This window comes from Saimiri boliviensis, chromosome 14 (assembly GCF_048565385.1).
Source record: "Saimiri boliviensis isolate mSaiBol1 chromosome 14, mSaiBol1.pri, whole genome shotgun sequence".
Classification (NCBI taxonomy): Eukaryota; Metazoa; Chordata; class Mammalia; order Primates; family Cebidae; genus Saimiri; species Saimiri boliviensis.
Window position 1 is genome coordinate 15,651,399 of NC_133462.1, and position 21,530 is coordinate 15,672,928.

The window sequence follows — 21,530 nt, forward strand, 5'->3', positions numbered from 1 at the left end:
TTTGGCCGCAAGGGTGTCTGGTGTTTAATCTCACGTTGCTGCCGCCCGATGAGCGGTGGCCAGGAAGGGGAGGGGTTCCAGTCCAGCTCTCTCCCGTCTCTAGACGCTCCTCCGCCGCCGGAGCCTCATCCACCAAGATTCTCCACTCTCTGCCCACAGATTCGCTGGGCTGCCGGCTTCATGGTTCACAGTGAGGGCTGTAGGGGCAACTAGGGCGGGTCTCGGGAGGCAAGGTAGGCGGCCAGGGTCACCAGGGCAGCCGCATACGTGCACACGCCCAGCCCGATGGCGAGGACCCCCAGCAGGAAGGCACGGCGGGAGGCGGCCCCTGCCCCCTGGATGTCCCCCTTGGCCCAAGCCTTGTTGGTCTGTAGAGGCAGTGGGCAGCAGTGACCCAGGCATCCCCTCAGCCCCAGACCCTTCCCCTCATCCCTCCCCCACCCAACATACCCATTCATGCATGCATGCATGTATTCTAAAAGCGGATATGTAGCACCTACTATAGGTCAGCCACTGGGGATGCTGAGACTAATAAAACATTAAAATAGTATATGCCACTGTTCTAACTCACTTGATTCTCACACTGACCCACAGGTAGCAATTATTCCCACTTCACAGATGAGAAAAGTGAGGTACAGGGAAGTTACGTGACTTGCCCAAAATCTTACAGAGAGGTTGAGCACAGTGGTTCAGGCCTGTAATCCCAGCACTTTGGGAGGCCGAGGCAGGAGGATCACTTGAAGTCAGGAGTTTGAGACCAAACTGGCCAACATGGTGAAACCCTATCTCTACTAGAACTACAAAAATTAGCCGGGTGTGGTGGCAGGCACCTATAATCCCAGCTACTCAGGAGGCTGAGGCAGGAGAATCACATGAATCTGGGAGGCGAAGGTTGCAGTGAGCTGAGATTGCACCACTGCATTCCAGCCTGGGCAACAGAGTGAGACTCCATCTCAAAAAAAAAAAAAAAATCTTGCAGAGAGTGGCAGACTCAGGATTTATATGAGTTCAGGTGGTTCTTAACTAACACTCTGCGCTGCCTATCGACGGAATTCCCGCCTCATATACAGCTGTTTTTGTGGTGCATTTTTCTCTTTTATGCACAGTCCCCTCCCAGTCCCACACACACACTGACCTTCTGGGCTAGACAGAAGGCAGCGATGCCCACAGGCCAGAAACAGCACAGCATGGAGAAGACAGCCAAGCCGAGGTGGTCGTGGGGAAGGAACGGTGAGAGACGGCCGCCCCCATCCGAGTCGGAGTCACTGTCACTGGATGACGTATCCTACGGGCAGGAAAGCGCCCAGGTGGGCATCTCCATCTACCTTTCCTTCTCAGTGCTCTGCTCTCCATGGCCCCCAAAGGCCAATACCTGCCCCCAGGGCCTCCCCAGAGATACAAAGAGAAGAAAATACTCAGAGATGGGCTTTTGTTCGTTTGTTTGAGACAGAGTTTGGCTCTATCACCCAGGCTGGAATACAGTGGCTTGATCTCAGCTCACTGCAATCTCTGCCTGCCAGATTCAAGTGTTTCTCCTGCCTCAGCCTCCCAAGTAGCTGGGATTACAGGTGCCTGCGACCACACCTGGCTCATTTTTATATTTAAATTTATTTATTTACTTATTTATTTAGAGATCGAATTTTGCTCTGTCGCCAGGCTGGAGTGCAGTGGCGCAATCTCGGCTAACTGCAACCTCCACCTCCCAAGTTCAAGCAATTCACCTGCCTCAGCCTCCGGAGTAGCTGGGACTACAGGCATGTGCCACCACATCCAGCTAATTTTTGTATTTTTAGTAGACACAGGGTTTCACCATGTTGGCCAGGATGGTCTCAATCTCTTGACCTGATCCACCCGCCTCAGCCTCCCAAAGTGCTGGGATGCTGGGATTACATCTGTGAGCCACTGCTTCCAGATTTTTTTTTTTTTTTTTTTTTTTTTAGTAGAGATGGGGTTTTACCATGTTGGCCAGCCTGGTCTCAAACGCCTGATCTCAGGTGATCTACCCGCCTTGGCCTCCCAAAGTGCTGGGATTACAGGCATGAGCCACCATACCTGGCCTAATTTTTGGGTTTTTAGTAGAGACTGGCTTTCACTACATTGGTCAGGCTGGTCTTGAACTCTTGACCTCAAGCAATCCACTCACCTTGGCCTCCCAAAGTGCTGGGATTACAGGCATGAGCCACCGCGCCCAGCCCCACATGCTTTTCTTACCATGTGACTTTGATATCCTTCCCATCAAGGGATGAGTTCTGTGTCCCATCCCCTTGAATTTGAGCAGGCTTATGACTCACTTGTAATTAACAGAACATGGTGGAAGTCATGTTACGTGACTTCTAAAGTGAAATCAGAAAAGGTGAGGCAGCTTCTGCTTTGCTGCAACACTCATGCTGCAGGCTGAGGTACATAAGTAGCCTGACTGCCCTGAAGCTGTTATGCTGTAAGGAATCCCAAAACAGCTCACAAGTAGAGACCACATATAGAAGCCCTAAGTACTAAGGATAGTACCCGACTTATTTTTTTCTTTTTTTTTTTTTGAGACAGAGTTGCACTCTTGTTACCCAGGCTGGAGTGCAATGGCACGATCTCGGCTCACCACAACCTCCGCTTCCTGGGTTCAGGCAATTCTCCTGCCTCAGCCTCCTGAGTAGCTGGGATTACAGGCACGCGCCACCATGCCCAGCTAATTTTTTGTATTTTTAGTAGAGACGGGGTTTCACCATGTTGACCAGGATGGTCTCGATCTCTTGACCTCGTGATCCACCCGCCTCGGCCTCCCAAAGTGCTGGGATTACAGGCTTGAGCCACCGCGCCTGGCCCCTACTTATTTTTAAAAGTTTTATTAGAGCAAAAGGATGCAAATCAGAATGAGCAATAGAAAGTCATAAATAGGAGCCTGGACGCGGTGGCTCACACCTGTAGTCCCAACAATTTGGGAGGCCAAGGTGGGCGGATCAACTGAGGTTGGGAGTTCGAGACCAGCCTGACCAACATGGAGAAACCCCATCTCTACTAAAAATACAAAATTAGCCGGGCACGGTGGCGCATGCCTGTAATCCCAGCTACTCAGGAGGTTAAGGCAGGAGAATTGCTTGAACCCAGGAGGCAGAGGTTGTGAGAGAGAGAGAGAGAGAGAGAGAGAAAGAGAGAGAGAGAGAGAAGTGGGCCAGCAAGCGAGCAGGGTGGACAGAAACCAGCAATGCATCCACTTTGAAGACAGAGAAGACAGAGAACCGTGGAGTCAGAGATCAGAGGAAAAACAGAGCCAAGCCGGGCATGGTGGGTCATGCCTGTAATCCCAGCACTTTGGGAGGCTGAGGCAGGCGAATCACGAGACTGTCCTGGCCAACATGGTGAAACCCTGTCTCTACTAAAAATACAAAAATTAGCTGGGCGTGGTGGCACGCGCCTGTAGTCCCAGCTACTTGGGAGGCTGAGGCAGGAGAATTGCTTGAACCCAGGAGGCAGAGGTTGCAGTGAGCCGAGATCGCGCCACTGCACTCAAGCCTGGCGCCTGGTGACAGAGTGAGACTCTGTTTCAAAAAAAACAAAAAACAAGAAAACAAACAAACAAACAAAACAGAGCCAAAAGCCCGGCAACAAAGATGAGAGACAAATCTGATGAGAAAAAGCTAAAGAAACCGGCAGAGACACAGAACGAGAACCATAACTGGAAATCTCAGAAGCCCCAACACACAGTTGGGAGGTGGGACTCCAGACCGAAGGCAGGTCTGCGCAGCTGTTAGCCTGCCAGATGCTGGCCATAGCCAGGCTCACCCCAGCCCCCTCCCGTGCCTCCCACCAAGGCCTGCTCTTCCTACCTCAACATCAGGAGATCCTGGTTCCCCCAGGCCAGCGCTCACAGAGGGAAGAGGCGGTGACAGGAACTGCAAACCCTTCAGGGACTCGACAAAGGCTATCTCTCGTATGGGGGACCCCAGCTCATGCCTGCCAGGCTTCTGGGCAGGAGTCTCACATCCTGTGCCCTCCAGCAGAGGCTGTTGAAGCTCACGAAGACTAGAGCTGTCCATGGCTTTGGGGAAACTTCAGGAGGGGTTTCCTAGGGCTACGGGGAAGAAAAAATCAAGTTGTAAAAGTCTCACTTCACTCAACCCCTGATCCCTTGCTTTAGAGAGACCCAGAGAGGAAAAAAAAAAGATTGGCCTCAGGTTACAAAGAGAACTCAGGGGTCTGGACATTCAATTCTGGGCATTTCTTTTTTTTTCTTTTTGAGACAGAGTCTTGATCTGTCGCCCAGGCTGGAGTGCAGTGGCATGACCTCGGCTCACTGTAGCCTCCACCTCCTCAGTTCAAGCGATTCTCCTGCCTCAGCCTCGCAAGTAGCTGGGATTACAGGTGCCTGCCACCATGGCCGGCTAATATTTTTGGATTTTTAGTAGAGACGGGGTTTCACTACGTTAGCCAGGCTGGTCTCCAACTCCTGACTTCAGGGGATCCACCTGCCTTGGCCTCCCAGTGCTGGAATTACAGGTGTGAGCCACTGCACCCAGCCAATTTCTGGGCATTTCTCTCAGGCAAAGCCACATACCCATCACACCCTTATCCCAGTAAGTTGCACCTGTTGCACTATGCCTTACACACTCACATGCTTCCATGAACACTCCCATACCCATCCCAGGTTCATACACTGCGACCACCTATCCAAGTCCATGCACCCCTCCTAGGTACACACAGGGCCATCCCCTACCCCCAGTGCTGCCTGAAACTTCACTCCAGCCTACATTCCCCTCCTCTGTCTCCTAGACCTGCCCCTCAAGTCCCCTGCCACACAGCCCATCTAGGCAAGCCCAGCCTCCACCTCCACACATTCATCTCCCAAAAGACTCCTTGTATATTTGCCCCAAACATCAGCTCCCAAAAAACACACCTTTCAGGCCCCCAACCTTCTTCCACATTTATCTCAATTGACTCCTTGCACAATTCTAATAAACCACAGACACATGCGTATACGCACACATGCACAGGCTTCCCGCCCATGCCCCCAGCACTCTCCCCTATTCCCATGACTTCTCTCGCATGCCTACCCCACTCATCAGACCCAGGCGCCCCTCCCCGGCTCCACCCACACCCATGACTCCACACAACTCCCACACACCCACCAGCTCTCCAGAATCCTCCTTTGCACACCTCACCCCATAAACACCCTCAACTCAGCACACACATACACGTACAGACTCAACACAACCAGAGAGAATATTCTTCTCGTCCTACGATCCCCCTGGGAGGCCCCCACGCCTCCTGCCCGCTCACTCCAAACCTTGATTTCCTCGCCAAAGCTTTGCCCTCTCTTCCTGCAACGTCAAGACCCAGGGGAGGGACTGTGACCCCCTCACCTCCGCCCATCACTCACCGCTCACGATCACAGGCCAGGGCCTCCTGTACCCGCCGCACCGACCCTGCCACCGGTGGGGTGGGCAAACAGCGCACCTAGAGTGTGGCTGCCCTAGGGTTGCGGGGACCCAGCGTACTGCTCCTAGCGGGTCTCACCGCCCCGGGCCTGCTGCGCACGGTGGGCGGAGGTGGGGACGGGACGGGGCAGGGCGACAGCCTCCCAGGCTCCGCCCCTCCGCAGCGGCTGGCGAGGGGGCCCTGAAGGCCGACGTCAGCGTCTGGGAGCCGGTTCCCATGACTCCCCGGGGGCCGGGAGCAGGCGAGAAATCCCTGGAGAACGACAGCCCCTTCCCCGCGAGCCCAGGCCCAAGCGCTGCCGGAGAAGGGGGCGCCCCGGATTCTCCAGGGCCTTCCTGGCTTGGTCCCGTCTCCCTTCCCCTTTGCGCAGTAATAGCCAATAATAACAGCAACAAGGACCGTGCCTTCTAAGTGCTTTGCAAACAGACATACATACACGTGTGTTCCTCAGCACAACCCTAAGAGGCACAATCGTTTATTGTCCTCTGTTTCTCGCGGGAGGCTGAGGTTAGATAAATTGCCTAAGGGCACAGCACCAGTTCTTTGACGGCAGACTATGCCCAAGCGTAAGTTATCATCGCATTCATTCCTGCTCTCAGTAGCTCCGGGTTTTTTGTTTTGTTTTGTTGTCGTTGTCACTGCTATTTTACTTTGTTTCTTTGTTTTTGTTTTTTGGTTTTTTGAGAGGGAGTCTCGCTCTGTCGCCCAGGCTGGAGTGCAGTGGTGTGATCTTGGCTCACCCCAACCTTCACTTCCCCGCTTCAAGCAATTCTCCTGCCGCAGCCTCCCGAGTAGCTGGAATTACAGGCACATGCCACCATGACCAGCTAATTTTTGTATTTTTAGTAGAGACAAAATTTTGACATGTTGGCCAGGTTGGTCTCGCACTCCTGACCTCATGATTCGCCTCCCAAAGTGGTGGGATTATAGGAGTGAGCCACCAGGCCGGGCCAGAATTTTTTATTTTTTTTTTAAAGACAGGGAGGGTCTTGCTCTGTTGCCTGGGCTGGAATGCAGTGGCATGATCCTCACTGCAGCCTCAGACTCCTGGGCTCAAAGCAATGGGAATACAGGTGTGAGCCACTTCACCTGGCCTATTTTGTTTTGGGGTGTTTTTTTGTGGGGGGGTTGCTGAGGGGTTGGCTTGTTTTAAATCCCTGTTTTGCAGATAAATAAACTGGGGCTCAGAGATGTATGCTCACTTGGCCACAGTAAACAGCTGGTACCAAGCCCAGCAGACTGTAACCCAGGGCTGTGTCCCTGTGGCCCTTGCTGATTCAGTGGGCAAGGAGGAAGCTGAGGCAGGTGGGGTGGGAGCTTCTAGGGAAGAAGGCTCAGGAGTGAGGTCCAGTAGGGGTGGATGCTCTGATTGTCATATGGTACCAGTAGTGTTCATGAGTCAGCCTTTGGAGCCACACAGACCACAGACCTGGGTTCCTTTCCAGGCTCTTTTTTTGGGAGAAGGCGGGCGGGGATGGAGTTTCACTCTTTGCCCAGGCTGTAGTGCAATGGCTCAATCTCGACTCACTGCAACCTCCACCTCCTGGGTTCAAGTGATTCTCCTTCCTCAGCCTCCAAAGTACCAAGGATTACAGGCATGCACCACCACGCCCAGCTAATTTTGTATTTTTAGTAGAGACGGGGTTTCTCCATGTTGGTCAGGCTGGTCTCGAACTCCTGACCTCAGGTGATCTACCCACTTCGGCCTCCCAAAGTGCTGAGATTACAGGCATGAGCCACCGCGCCTGGCCCCTTTCCAGGTTCTTTAAGGCACCGAGTGTGTGGCCTCTAGACAATGCCTTCCCCTCTCTAAACCCCAAATTCTTCACCTGCAAAATGGGGATAATACTCCTTACCTCTACGTGATAACATATGTGGAATACTTGGAGTTGCTGCAACACCAAATACCCAATATTGGGAGCCTCTCTGAACCTATTTTGTTTCAGGAGCTGCCTAGGAAATAGAAAAATTAAAAATTAAAAAGAACAGGCCGGGCGCGGTGGCTCAAGCCTGTAATCCCAGCACTTTGGGAGGCCGAGGTGGGTGGATCACGAGGTCAAGAGATCGAGACCATCCTGGTCAACATGGTGAAACCCCGTCTCTACTAAAAATACAAAAAATTAGCTGGGCATGGTGGTGCGTGCCTGTAATCCCAGCTACTCAGGAGGCTGAGGCAGGAGAATTGCCTGAACCCAGGAGGCGGAGGTTGCGGTGAGCCGAGAGCGTGCCATTGCACTCTAGCCTGGGCAACAAGAGCGAAACTCCGTCTCAAAAAAAAAAAAAAAAAAAAAAAGAACAAATATCCAACATTCATCCAAAGGCTGGCAAAGAAAGCACTCTGAACTCATTTGATGGTACTTATTATTTACATCCATCTCTTTTGTACTGATTACAAGACTCTCCTCCTCATCTTGCAAGCCTCTATCTCTTTCAGGGAGCCTCACATTGGCCTCCCTTCCCAGAAGCCCTCTGTCACACCAGATTGGAGGATTCCCCAGTCTTTGTGGGGCCGGAGTTCCCTCGCTCCAGGGCTCCAGGGATCTGTGCCAAGAGTCCAGATGCTGGAGCTGGCACCAGCCCCACTCCCAGAGAGAACAGATGGTGTCTGCAAGTGCACTTGGCTCAGTTTCTGGCAGACGACAGCAGAAGGGAGACCCATGGGATGGTAGACCAGAGTGTGAGGGGGCAGGATTGTTTTACCCAGAAGGGATGCCCTGTTTCTCTCTCTCTCAACCTTGCTCTAATTATTTTCATATTACTATGAAACATACCATAGGCCAGGTGCGGTGGCTCACGCCTATAATCCCAGCACTTTGGGAGGCCAATGAGGGAGGACTGCTTGAGCCTAGGAGTTCAAAACCAGCCTAAGTGACATAGCAAGACCCCAGTCACTGAGGCTGGAGTGCAGTGACACAATCTCAGATCACAGCAACCTCTACCTCCCAGGTTCAAGCCATTCTCCCGCCTCAGCCTCCCAAGTAGTTGGGATTAGAGGCGCCTGCCACCACGACTGGCTAATTTTGTACTTTTTGTAGAGATGGGGTTTCACCATGTTGCCAGGCTGGTCTCGAACTCCTAACTTCAAGTGATCTGCCTGCCTTGGTCTCCCAAAGTGTTGGGATCACAGGCGTGAGCCACCATACCAAAAACAATTTAAAAAAAAAAAAAAAAAAGGCTTCGAGCAGGAGGGATGCCCTGTTACTCTCTCTCTCAACCTTGCTCTAATTATTTTTATATTACTATGAAACATACCATAAGCCAGGTGCGGTGGCTCACACCTATAATCTCAGCACTTTGGGAGGCCGAGATAGGCGGACCACCTGAGGTCGGGAATTCAAGACCAGCCTGACCAACATGGAGAAATCCTGCCTTTACTAAAAATACAAAATTAGCAGGCTGGGCGTAGTGGCTCATGCCTGTAATCCCAGCACTTTGGGAGGCCGAGGTGGGCAGATCACGAGGTCAAGAGGTCCGGACCATCCTGGCCAACATAGTGAGACCCCATCTCTACTCAAATACAAAAATTAGTTGGGCGTGGTGGCACGTGTCTGTAGTCCCAGCTACTCGGGAGGCTGAGGCAGGTGAATTGCTTGAACCTGGGAGGTGGAGGTTGCAATGAGCCAAGATCGCGCCACTACACTCCAGCCTGTCGCCTGGCAACAGATTGAGACTCTGTCTCAAAAAAAAAAAAAAAAAAAAAAAAAATTAGCCAGGCATGGTAGTGCATGCCTGTAATCCCAGCTACTCAGGAGGCTAGGTTCCAGAATCGCTTGAACCCGGGAGGCGGAGGTTGCAGTGAGCTGAGATCACGCCATTGCACTCCAGTGACAGAGTGAGATTGTGTCTCAAAAAAAAAAAAAAAAAGAACGGGTTATTTATTTATTCTCAAAGTATCTTCCCCCCCAGATTACTTACTGCAATAAAAAAAGATAGTATTAATGGGGAATACTGGCAGACATCACATAAACCAGATGATACAAGTTAATATCACCATTAACAGGACAAATTGACCTTATGTCCCTCTGATGTCAGGCAAAGAGAGAGACACATATCATTTCTTTGGTTTTGCTGCCAAAATGTATAACTTGATTCTAATAATAACAAAACATGAAATGAAGCCAAAATGAGGGACACTCTATAAAGGATGTGGCCTGGGCTGTGCGCAGTGGTTCATGACTGTAATTCCAGCATTTTGGGAGGCCAAGGCAGGCGGATCATGAGGTCAGGAGTTCGAGAACAGCCTGGCCAACATGGTGAAACCCCGTCTCTACTAAAAATACAAAAATTAGCTGGGCATGGTGGCACATGTCTGTAGTGTCAGCTACTCAGGAGGCTGTGGCAGAAGAATCACTTGAACCCAGGAGGCAGAGGTTGCTGTGAGCCGAGATCACGCCACTGCACTCCAGCCTAGGTGACAGAGCAAGATTCCGTCTCAAAAAATAATAATTAAAGGAAGTGGCCTGTAACCTTCAAAACATCAATGTTATAAAAAAACAAAGAAATAATAATAATAACAATAAAACAAAGTGCTGGCCGGCTACAGTGGCTCAGCACTTTGAGAGGCCAAAGCAGGAGGATCGCCTGAGCCCAGAGTACCAGACCAGCCTGGGCAACAAAGGAAGACTCCCATCTCTCCAAAACATTGTCTTTTCTTATTTTGAGATGAAATCCTGCTCTGTCACCATGCTGGAGTGCAGTGGCGTGATCTGGGCTCACTGCAACTTCTGACTCCCTGGTTCAAGCAATTCGCAATGAGACAGGGTTTCACCATATTGGCTGGCATGGTCTCCATCTCCTGACCTCGTGATCCTCCCGCCTCGGCCTCCCAAAGTGCTGGGATTACAGGTGTGAGCCAACTTGCCCAGTCAACTTGTTTTTTTTTTTTTAAAGAAGTCTCACTTTGTCGCCCAGACTGGAGTGCAGTGGCGTGATGTTGCCTCACTGCAAATTCTGCCTGCCAAGTTCAAGTGATTTTCCTGCCTCAGCCTCTGAGAAGCTCGGATTACAGGCACATGCAACCAGGCCTAATTGATATATATATATATATATATATATATATATATATATATATATATTTTTTTTTTTTTGAGACGGAGTTTCGCTCTTGTTACCCAGGCTGGAGTGCAATGGCGCGATCTCGGCTCACCGCAACCTCCGCTTCCTGGGTTCAAGCAATTCTCCTGCCTCAGCCTCCTGAGTAGCTGGGATTACAGGCACGCGCCACCATGCCCAGCTAATTTTTAGTATTTTTAGTAGAGACGGGGTTTCACCATGTTGACCAGGATGGTCTCGATCTCTCGACCTCGTGATCCACCCGCCTCAGCCTCCCAAAGTGCTGGGATTACAGGCTTGAGCCACCGCGCCCGGCTTGTTTATATATTTTTAATAGACAGGTTTTCACCATGTTACCAAGGCTGGTCTCGAACTCCTAGCCTCAAGTGATTTCCCCTGGCCCCCTGCCACCTCAGCCTCCCAAAGTGCTGTGATTACAGGTATGAACGACTGAGCCTTCCCTGTCTCTCCAAAACTTAAAAAAAAAAAAGTTGAGAACGGTGGCACACACCTGTAGTCCCAGCTACTTGGGAGGCTGAGGTGGGAGGATCACTTGAATCCAGGAGTTGCTATGATGGCCACTGTACTATAGTCTGAGTGGCAGAGCAAGGCTCTAAGTCAAAAAGACAAGGGTCAGGGAGGAAGAAATCCTGTTGCATGCTACAACCTGGATGACCCTGAGGACACTAGGCTAAGTGAAATAATCCAGTCATAAGAGGACAAATAAGGCCGGGCGCGGTGGCTCAAGCCTGTAATCCCAGTACTTTGGGAGGCCGAGGCGGGTGGATCACGAGGTCAAGAGATCGAGACCATCCTGGTCAACATGGCGAAACCCCGTCTCTACTAAAAATACAAAAAATTAGCTGGGCGTGGTGGCGCGTGCCTGTAATCCCAGCTACTCAGGAGGCCGAGGCAGGAGAATTGCCTGAACCCAGGAGGCGGAGGTTGCGGTGAGCCGAGATCGCGCCATTGCACTCCAGCCTGGGTAACAAGAGCGAAACTCCGTCTCAAAAAAAAAAAAAAAAAAAAAAGAGGACAAATACCGTAGGATTCCACTTACATGAGGTACTAAGAGTACTCACATTCGCAGAGATAGAAAATAGGATAGTGGGCGAGGCTCAGTGGTTCACACCTGTAATCCCAGCATTGTGGGAGGCCAAGGTGGGCACATCACCTGAGGTCAGGAGTTCAAAACCAGTCTGGCCAACACGGCAAAACTCAGTCTTTACTAAAAATACAAAATTTAGCCAGGCATGGTAGCACGTGCCTGTAATATCAGCTACTCAAGAAGCTGAGGCACAAGAATTGCTTGAACCCGTGAGGGAGATGTTGTAGTGAGCTGAGATCTTACCACAACACTCCAGCCTGGATGACAGAGCAAGACCCTGTCTCAAAAAAAAAATAAAAAACTGGCTGGGCGTGGTGGTTCAGACCTGTAATCCAAGCACTTTGGAGGCCAAGGCGGGCGGATCACCTGAGGTCAGGAGTTCAAAACCAGCCTGACCAACATGGTGAAACCCCGTCTTAAAAAATAAATAAATAAATAAAAATTAAAAACAGGCCAGGCACGGCAGCTCACGCCTGTAATCCCAGCACTCTGGGAGGGTGAGGCGGGCAGATCACCTGTGGTTAGGAGTTCAAGTACAGCCTGGCCAACATGGTAAAACCCCATCTCTACTAAAAATACAAAAATTAGCTGGGCGTGGTGGCGGGCATCTATAATTCCAGCTACTTGGGAGGCTGAGGCAGGAGAACTGCTTGGAGCCAGGAGGCGGAGGTTGCAGTGAGCCAGGATCACTTCACTACACTCCAGCCTGGGCTACGAGTGAGACTTCATCTCAAAAAGATAAATAAAAAAAGAAAATAGGATGGTGATTACCAGGAGCTGGGGAAGAGGGGGGGGATAGGGAAGTTGTTTTGTTTCAAAAATGTGTTTAGTTTGCAAAAAAGGATGGAAATAGTTGTGGAGATTGGTTGCACAACAATGTAAATGTACTTAACACTATTAAACAATACAGTTTTAAATAGTTAAGATGGTAAATGTGTATTTTACCACAATTAAAAGTTGAGGTTTTTTTGTTTGTTTGTTTTGAGACACAGTCTCACTCTGTCATCCAGGCTGGAGTGCAGTGGCACAATCTCGGTTCACTACAGCCTCTGCCTCCTGGGTTCAAACAATTCTTGTGCCTCAGCCTCCTGAGTAGCTGGCACTATAGGCGCTCACCACCATGCCCAGCTGTTTTGTTTGTTTGTTTGTTTGTTTTTACCACAATTGGGTAAATGTATATTTTACTACAATTAAAAGTTAGGAGTGGTAAGGAAGGCTAAGGCAGGAGAATCTCTTGCACCCAGGAAGCAGAGGTTGCAGAGAGCAGAGATTGCACCATTACTTTCCAGCCTGGGCAACAATAGTAAAAATTTGTCTCAAAACAACAACATTGGGAGGCCGAGGCGGGTGGATCACGAGGTCAAGAGATCGAGACCATCCTGGTCAACATGGTGAAACCCCGTCTCTACTAAAAATACAAAAAATTAGCTGGGCATGGTGGCACGTGCCTGTAATCCCAGCTACTCGGGAGGCTGAGGCAGGAGAATTGCCTGAGCCCAGGAGGCGGAGGTTGCGGTGAGCCGAGATCGCGCCATTGCACTCCAGCCTGGGTAACAAGAGCGAAACTCCATCTCAAAAAAAAAAAATAAAAAAAAATAAAAAAAAAACAACAACAAACTAGCCGGGACTACTGGCTGTGCACCATACTTGGCTTAAAAGCATTTTGTTTTATGGAAATGGTCTCATTCAGTTGCCCAGGCTGGAGTGCTGTGCCACAGTTAGCTCACTGCAGCCTTGAACTCTCAGCCTAAGCAATCCTCCCACCTCAACTACCAGAGTAGCCGGGACCACAGGGGCCTGCCACCACACCCAGCTAGTTTTTTGTATTTTTTGTATATTTTGTACTGACGGGGTTTCGTCATGTTGCCCAAGCTGCTCTCAAACTCCTGGATTCAAGCAATCTGCCCACCTCAGTCTCACAAAGTGCTGGGATTACAGGTGTGAGGCCACTGTGCCCAGCTCCATATTCTATTGGTCAAAAGCAAATTACTAGAACTAACCACACTGAAGGGGAGGAGAATTAGGCTCCATGTACTGAAAGTGGGCTGCCCAAGAATCTGTGGATATATTTTAAAACAGTTTCAGGCCGGGCACTGTGGCTCACACCTGTAATCCCAGCACTTTGGGAGGTGGAGGCAGGTGGATCACCTGCGATCAGGAGTTCAAGACCGGCCTGGCCAACATGGTGAAACCCGTCTCTACTAAAAATACAAAAACTAGCCAGGTGTGGTAGCACATGCCTGTAATTCCAGCTACTTGGGAAGCTAAGGCAGGAGAATTGCTTGAACCCGGGAGGCAGACGTTGCAGAGAGCCAAGATCACACCACTGCACTCTGGCCTGGCCCACAGAGTGAGACTCTTTCTCAAAAAAAAACAACAAAAAAGGTGACAGGTTATCGCTCTGCCACCCAAGCTAAAGTACCTCGGCATGATCACAGCTCACCGCAGTCTCAAATTCCTGGGCTCAAGCAATCCTCCTGCCTCATCCTCCTAAGTAAATGGGACTAAAGGCATGTATCATATGCCCTGCTATTTTTTTTTTTTAATTTTAAAATGTTTTTGCAGAGATGGAGGTCTCACTATATTGCCTAGGATGGTCTGGAACTTTTGGCCTTTGGGTCTCTCAAAGTGCTGGGAATACAGGCATGATCCACCAGGCCTGGCCAACTTTTGATAATGTGAAGTTAGATCATTCAAACGTTAAAGCTGTTGGAACTTTAAATTATTCTGAGCGTTGAGAGGAATGCTGCTATGTAGCCTGAGTCACGTAGCATGCAGTCACAACTTCTGCTTTTTCCTGTAAATGATTAAGAATGACCAAGCAGTGCCAGAGATAAGATCACCTCAGAACATTGCTCCTAGCCCAGGCGCTGTGGCCTCATGCTTATAATCCCAGCACTTTGAGAGGCAAAGTGGGAGGATCGCTTGAGCCCAGGAGTTTGAGACAAGCCTGGGCAACATAGTGAGACCACATTTCTACAGAAAAATATATTAATATATTAAAAAATTAGCTGGGCATGGTGCACATGCCTGTAGTTCCAGCTACTGGGGAGGCTGAGGTGGGAGGCTTGAGCCTGGGAGTTTGAAGCTGCAGTGAGCTGTAATTCTGCCACTGCAGTTCCACCTGGGTAACAGAGCAAGATCTTATCTCAAGAAAAAAGAAAGAAAAAGAACGAATATTCCTCCTCCTCACAGAATGTGAACGCAATCTTCCTTGCAGTATAGCAAGCTGTTCTAATGAAATTGCTTTTTTTTTTTTTTTTTTTGAGACGGAGTTTCGCTCTTGTTACCCAGGCTGGAGTGCAATGGCGCGATCTTGGCTCACCGCAACCTCCGCCTCCCGGGTTCAGGCAATTCTCCTGCCTCAGCCTCCTGAGTAGCTGGGATTACAGGCATGTGCCACCATGCCCAGCTAATTTTTGTATTTTTAGTAGAGACGGGGTTTCACCATGTTGACCAGGATGGTCTCGATCTCTTGACCTTGTGATTCGCCCGCCTCGGCCTCCCAAAGTGCTGGGATTACAGGCTTGAGCCACTGCACCTGGCCCTGAAATTGCTGTTAACATACATACTGGCCTTGTAGCCTGGAATAAATTCTATAGTTAATCATATTTTCTTTTCTTTTTTTTTTTTCCTTTTTGAGAGTGGGAGTCTTGCTCTGTCACTGAGGCTGGAGTGCAGTGGGGCGATCTCTGCTCACTGCAACCGCCACCTCCCAGGTTCAAGTGGTTCTCCTGCCTCAGCTTCCAAAGTAGCTGAGATTACAGGCATGTGCCAGCACACCCAACTAGTTTTTTTTTTCAGTAGAGATAGGCTTTCACTATATGTCCACCAGGCTGGTCTGGAATTCCTGACCTCAGGGTATTCACCTGCCTCAGCCTCCCAAAGTGCTGGGATTACAGGTATGAACCAGTGAACCTGGCCTTAATCAGATTTTCTGAATCTCATTATTTATGGTGAGCAATAATGTTTTTCTTTCTTTCTTTCTTTCTTTTTTTTTTTTTGAGACGGAGTTTCGCTCTTGTTACCCAGGCTGGAGTGCAATGGCACGATCTCGGCTCACCGCAACCTCCGCCTCCTGGGTTCAGGCAATTCTCCTGCCTCAGCCTCCTGAGTAGCTGGGATTACAGGCACGTGCCACCATGCCCAGCTAATTTTTTGTATTTTTAGTAGAGACGGGGTTTCACCATGTTGACCAGGATGGTCTCGATCTCTTGACCTCGTGATCCACCCGCCTCGGCCTCCCAAAGTGCTGGGATTACAGGCTTGAGCCACCGCGCCCGGCATTTTTCTTTTATTTAACATGGATACATGGGAGCCTTCAAAATGAAGACCCAGCCAGGTGCAGTGGCTCATGCCTATAATCCCAGCACTTTGGAAGGCCAAGGTGAGCGGATTACCTAAGGTCAGCAGTTTGAGACCAGCCTGGCCAACATGGTGAAACTCATCTCTACTAAAACACAAAAATTAGGTAGGAGGTGCAAGCGAGGTTGTGCAGAGCCTTGGGATGCCTGGTAAGACTCTGGCTTCTGCCCTGAGTGAAATGGGGACCACTGGAGGGGTCTGAGCAGATGGGACCTGACTTAGGTGTTCAAGGGGTCCCAGCTGCATGCAGGGTACAGACTAGGTGGGCTGGGGAAGGGGGTCCCAGAGACAAGGTTCCTGTCAGGTGAGAGATGAACTTGGACAGATCGAGGTACTGGGTGAGACAGAGGTGAGAAGTGGGATTTAGGATGTATTTCTTTCTCTTTCTCTCTCTCTTTTTTTGAGACAGAGTTTTGCTCTTGTTGCCCAGGCTGGAGTGTAAAGGCTCAATCTCAGTTCAGCGAAAACTCCGCCTCCTGGGTTCAAGCAATTATCCTGCCTCAGCCTCCTAGTAGCTGGGATGACAGGTGCACACCACCACGCCCAGCTAATTTTTGTATTTACAGTAGTGACAAGTTTCATCATTTTGGCCAGGCTTGTCTCGAACTCCTGACGTCAAGATCCACCCACCTAGGCCTCCCAAAGTGTTGGGATTACAGGCGTGAGCCACCACGTCTGGCCAAGATCTTTTTTTATTTGTTTGTTTCCCCAGCTCCAGCTTAAAGAAAAGAAACATCATTTAAAAATGAAATCTGCCGGGCGCGGTGGCTCATGCCTGTAATCCCAGCACTTTGGGAGGCCAAGGCGGGTGGATCACGAGGTCGAGAGATCAAGACCATCCTGGTCAACATGGTGAAATCCCGTCTCTACTAAAAATACAAAAAATTAGCTGGGCATGGTGGCACGTGCCTGTAATCCCAGCTACTCAGGAGGCTGAGGCAGGAGAATTGCCTGAACCCAGGAGGCGGAGGTTGCGGTGAGCCGAGATCGTGCCATTGCACTCCAGCCTGGGTAATAAGAGCAAAACTCCGTCTAAAAAAAAAAAAAAAAAAAGTGAAATCTCAGCTGGGTGCAGTGGCTCACTCCAGCTTGGGCAACAGAGCAAGATTGTCTCAAAAAAAATACAAAAAGTTGCTGGGGCCGAGAAAGGTGTCTCATGCCCGTAATCCCAGCACTTTGGGAGGCTGAGGCAGACAAATCACATGAGGCCAGGAGTTCAAGAGGAGCCTGGTCAACATGGTGAAACCCCATCTCTACTGCAAATACAAACATTAGCCAGGCACAGTGGTGGGCACCTGTAATTCCAGCTACTCAGGAGGCTGAGACAGAAGAATCGTTTGAACCTGGGAGGTAGAGGTTGCAGTGAGCCAAGATCACGCCATTGCACTCCAGCCTGGTGACAGCGGGAGAGTCTGCCTCAAAAAAAAAAAAAAAAAAAAAAAAAAATACCCAAACAACAACAACAAAAACAAAATTATAAAGAAGGGGCAACATTTCAATCGGGTAACATTAACAATTCAATGGACTATTTCACCAGCAGATATATGCGTTAATTTTTGTAGAGACAGGGTCTTGCTATATTTGAACTTCTGGACTTAAGAGCTCTTCCTGCCTCAGCCTTCAAAAGGGCTGAGATTACAGGCATGAGCCACTGCGCCTAGCCAATGGTAGCTTTTAAATACTTGTATCTATTGGCCAGGCTGGGTGGTTCAGTCTGTAATCCCAACAGTTTGGGAGGGCGAACTGGGAGGACAGCTAGAGTCTAGGAGGTCAAGACAAGACTGGGCAACATAGCAAGACTCTATCTGTTTTTTTTGTTTGTTTGTTTGTTTGTTTTTTGAGACGGAGTCTCGCTCTGTACCCCAGGCTGGAGGGCAGTGGCGCGATCTCGGCTCACTGCAACCTCCGCCTCCTGGATCCCGGTTCAAGCAATTTCTCCTGCCTCAGCCTCCCGACTAGCTGGAATTACAGGCCCAAGCCACCGCGCCTGGCAAGACTCCATCTCCTAAAAATAAAATAAAATAAAATAAAATAAAATAAAATAAAATAAAAAGAATTAGCCAGCCGTGATTGCGCACGTCTGTGATCCCAGCTACTGGGAGGCTGAGGCAGGAGGACCCCTTGAACTCAGAAGTTAAGAGGTTGCATGAGCTGTGATCGAGCCACCGTACTCCAGCTTGGGTGACAGAGACCCTTTGATGGGACCTGATGACTGGCTGGATGCGGGAAATGATGGCATCTAGGATGACATCCAGGCATAACATCTCCATTTCTTTTTTTTTTTTTTTTTTTTGAGACGGAGTTTCGCTCTTGTTACCCAGGCTGGAGTGCAATGGCGCGATCTCGGCTCACCGCAACCTCCGCCTCCTGGGTTCAGGCAATTCTCCTGACTCAGCCTCCTGAGTAGCTGGGATTACAGGCACGCACCACCATGCCCAGCTAATTTTTTGTATTTTTAGTAGAGACGGGGTTTCACCATGTTGACCAGGATGGTCTCGATCTCTTGACCTCGTGATCCGCCCGCCTCAGCCTCCCAAAGTGCTGGGATTACAGGCTTGAGCCACCGCGCCCGGCTTCCATTTCTTTATTGAAAAATCAATCAATAGGAAAGAGGATTTTCTGCAAATAAGGGGATCTAAGTTCCTCATTTCTCTTCGCTACCCCAACCGCTCCTTGCTCAGAATCAAGCAGTAACAGTGAACTAGGTAGTAGATCCGAGGAGGTTGGACTTATCGGACCTTGAGAAGCCTAGCGGAACTCTTAAAACGGAAGCGGAACCCACTTCCCAACTTCTCCACTCTCAGAATGAGAATTGATTTTTTTGCTTTGTTTTCCAGTTATAAGGCAGGGGATGTACAAGAGGTCCTAGAAGGAATTCCCCCTTGGTCCTGGCTCAGGTCTCTGATTTGTGATCCCAGACCACAGAGAGCTCTTAGGTGGGTTGGAGCAAGGAGGGGTGGGCGGAGCACAAAGCGGTGAGGGATCTGCTTTTTTGGTAAAGACGATAGCTAGGAGAACGTACACTCAAACTTCCTCAGCCACACTCAAGATGGCAGCTTCCTAGCCACGCCCAAAATGGCGGAATCCTTTGCCTTGGCTGGAGAGATGCTATTTTCCCAAAACTGAGCGAGAAGAAAACGTCCATCATAGCTTTACACACACACGCCCCTCCCCCCCGCCCCCACCGCGGACTGCTAGCACCAATCAGTGGCGCCCTGGCGGGTACAAGGCCAGGGGAGGAGCCTGCTGTTGCCCCAGCAACAACCAGGGAACCCAAGGCGACAGCGACCTCAGAAGTATTGCGGCTTCCATCTCTCGCAGACAGGAAGGTCCTGGGAGAGGCGCGAGGCAAGCCTGGTCGGCGCCCGCGGAGAAAAAGACAAGTCAAACCCACGAACTACAAACCTCGTTACCGCGTTCGCGTCTCCTAACCGTTAAGGGCGCCAAGGTAGGAATAACGCATGCGCGATGCCTAGAGGCGGGGCTAAGACGGCCCTGAACTCAGAACGCATGCGCCTTATGGAGCTGGGGGGAGGGGGGTCGGAGGGCGGACGTTACGCGGGAGGCGGGGATTTTGCTCTCGTGGGCGGGGCCCTCCGCGGAATTGAACCCAAAGAAGTTATTTTAGACCTCGCAGAATTAAATGCTGGCTCCCCAGACAAGGTTTCCCTCATTTTTTCCAGGCTTTCCTGGGTTGGCAATTAGGATCTGTGGCCAAGACCTCAGCCCCAGGGGTTTGACGAAGGTAGCTTGGAATCCTAGTACTACCCTTTACCTGGTGAGGCTCAGTTCCCCGCTCCCTCGCCCCCCAACCATCAGATGGAGATAAAACACTCACCTCACAGGGTTGTGATTATATTTTTCCTCCCAGGGCCATGGCTGAGGTGCATGTGATCGGGCAGATCATGGGGGCCAGCGGTTTCTCGGAAAGTAGCCTCTTCTGCAAGTGGGGCATCCACACAGGTATCCCCCCAGGCCTGGTTCATTTCCACACCAAGACCCCTAGCCTAGAGGCTGCATGCTCCTTCCTCGACCCCTTAATGCAGCCTCTTAACCTCATCTTCCATCAGCTCTGAGTACTCCAGTCCCAGCCCACACCCTGTCCACCTGAGTCTCAAGCTCCTGGTTTTTTTTTTTTTTGGAGGGGAGGGAGGACAGACAGGCTCTTTGTCGCCCAGGCTGGAGTAAGGTGGTGTGATCATAGCTCACTGCAGCTTCCAACTCTCGAGCTCTAGTGATCCTCCCACCTCAGCCTCCCGAGAAGCTGGGACTACAGGCATGCACCACTAAGTCTGGCTAATATTTTTATTTTTTATACAGATAGGATCTCGCTATGTTGCCCAGACTGGTCTTGAACTCCTGGGCCCAAGCAATCCACCCACCTCCGCCTCCCAAAGTGCTGGGATTACTGAGTCATCATGCCCCAGGAAAGTCGTGTTTTTCATGCTTCCCCAGCTGAGGCCCTGTAGAGTCCTGGTATAGTGTAATGTTTAGGGCCATGGGCTGCCATAACTGGTTTTAAATGCTGACTCCCCACCTATGAATTGGAAACCTTTGGACTTGACCTGTTTGAGCCTCAGTTTCCTTGTCTGAAAGTGAAGCTGACAGCAGCTAAGAAGCAGCACAGGGCTAGGTTAAGAGCATAGACTGCCTGGGTTCAAAACCAGTTATTGCTTCTTAATGCAACCTTGGCCTAGGGGAAGTTGAAGTGGGCAGATCACTTGAGGTCAGGAGTTCAAGACCAGTCCAGCCAACATGGTAAAACCCCGTCTCTACTAAAAATACAAAAGAATTAGCTGGTCATGGTGGTGGGTGCCTGTAATCTTAGCTACTCAGGAGGCTGAGGCAGGAGAACCTGGAAAGCAGAGGTTGCAGTGAGCCGAGATCGTGCCTCTGCACTCCAGCCTGGGTGATGGAGCGAGACTCTCTCAAAAATAAATAAATAGGCTGGGCTCAGTGGCTCAAGCCTGTAATCCCAGCACTTTGGGAGGCCGAGGCGGGTGGATCACGAGGTCAAGAGATCAAGACCATCCTGGTCGACATGGTGAAACCCCGTCTCTACTAAAAATACAAAAAATTAGCTGGGTATGGTGGCGAGTGCCTGTAATCCCAGCTACTCAGGAGGCTGAGGCAGAAGAATTGCCTGAACCCAGGAGGCAGAGGTTGCGGTGAGCCGAGATTGCGCCATTGCACTCCAGCCTGGGTAACAAGAGCGAAACTCCGTCTCAAAAAAATAAATAAATAAATAAAAATAAATAAATAAAGGAAATGAGTGCAGTTGGGCATGGTGACTCACCCCATCCCAGCACTTTGGGAGGCTGAATTAGATGGATCAGATGAGCTCAGGAGTTTGAGACCAACCTGGGCAACATAGTGAGACCCCTGTCTCTACAAGAAGTAAAAAAGTAGCAGGGCATGATGGTACGTGCCTGTGGTCCAAACTACTCGGGAGGTTGAGGTGGGAGGATTGCTTGAGCCTGGGAGGTTGAGGCTGTAGTGAGCTGTGATTGTGCCACTGCACTCCAGCCTGGGTGACAGAGGGAGACTTTGTCTCCAAATGAAAAAAAAAAAAAAAAAA

At 50.2% G+C, this 21,530-nt stretch overlaps 2 protein-coding genes across 11 annotated transcripts in view; one reads left to right on the forward strand and one right to left on the reverse strand.

The window, feature by feature from the left end:
• On the reverse strand, nt 1-19,460 carry TMEM91 (transmembrane protein 91). 8 transcript variants are annotated; one of them, XM_010331052.3, is made up of 4 exons: nt 19,358-19,460; nt 3,819-4,063; nt 1,136-1,285; nt 1-209 (listed from the first exon to the last, which is right to left on the reverse strand). In XM_010331052.3, exons 2-4 carry the CDS (start codon nt 4,026-4,028, stop codon nt 186-188), a joined length of 384 nt encoding a protein of 127 aa, XP_010329354.1. In that variant the 5' UTR covers nt 4,029-4,063; nt 19,358-19,460; the 3' UTR covers nt 1-185. The 8 variants fall into 8 exon arrangements, with proteins under 8 accessions (XP_010329354.1, XP_003943236.1, XP_010329352.1 ...); XM_003943187.4 differs by having other exon boundaries at nt 1-220; XM_010331050.3 differs by having other exon boundaries at nt 1-368.
• Nucleotides 19,159-21,530, forward strand: part of B9D2 (B9 domain containing 2) — a 9,376-nt gene continuing 7,004 nt past the window's right edge. The window contains exons 1-3 of one of the 3 annotated variants that reach the window (XM_039465651.2): nt 19,159-19,400; nt 19,636-19,697; nt 19,824-19,915. In XM_039465651.2, coding sequence (XP_039321585.2) covers nt 19,828-19,915 — 88 coding nt within the window. In that variant the 5' untranslated portion in view covers nt 19,159-19,400; nt 19,636-19,697; nt 19,824-19,827. Of the gene's footprint in view, nt 19,401-19,635; nt 19,731-19,823; nt 19,916-21,530 lie in introns of all 3 variants that reach the window. The other 2 variants (XM_010331053.3, XM_003943185.4) reach the window with 2 other exon arrangements.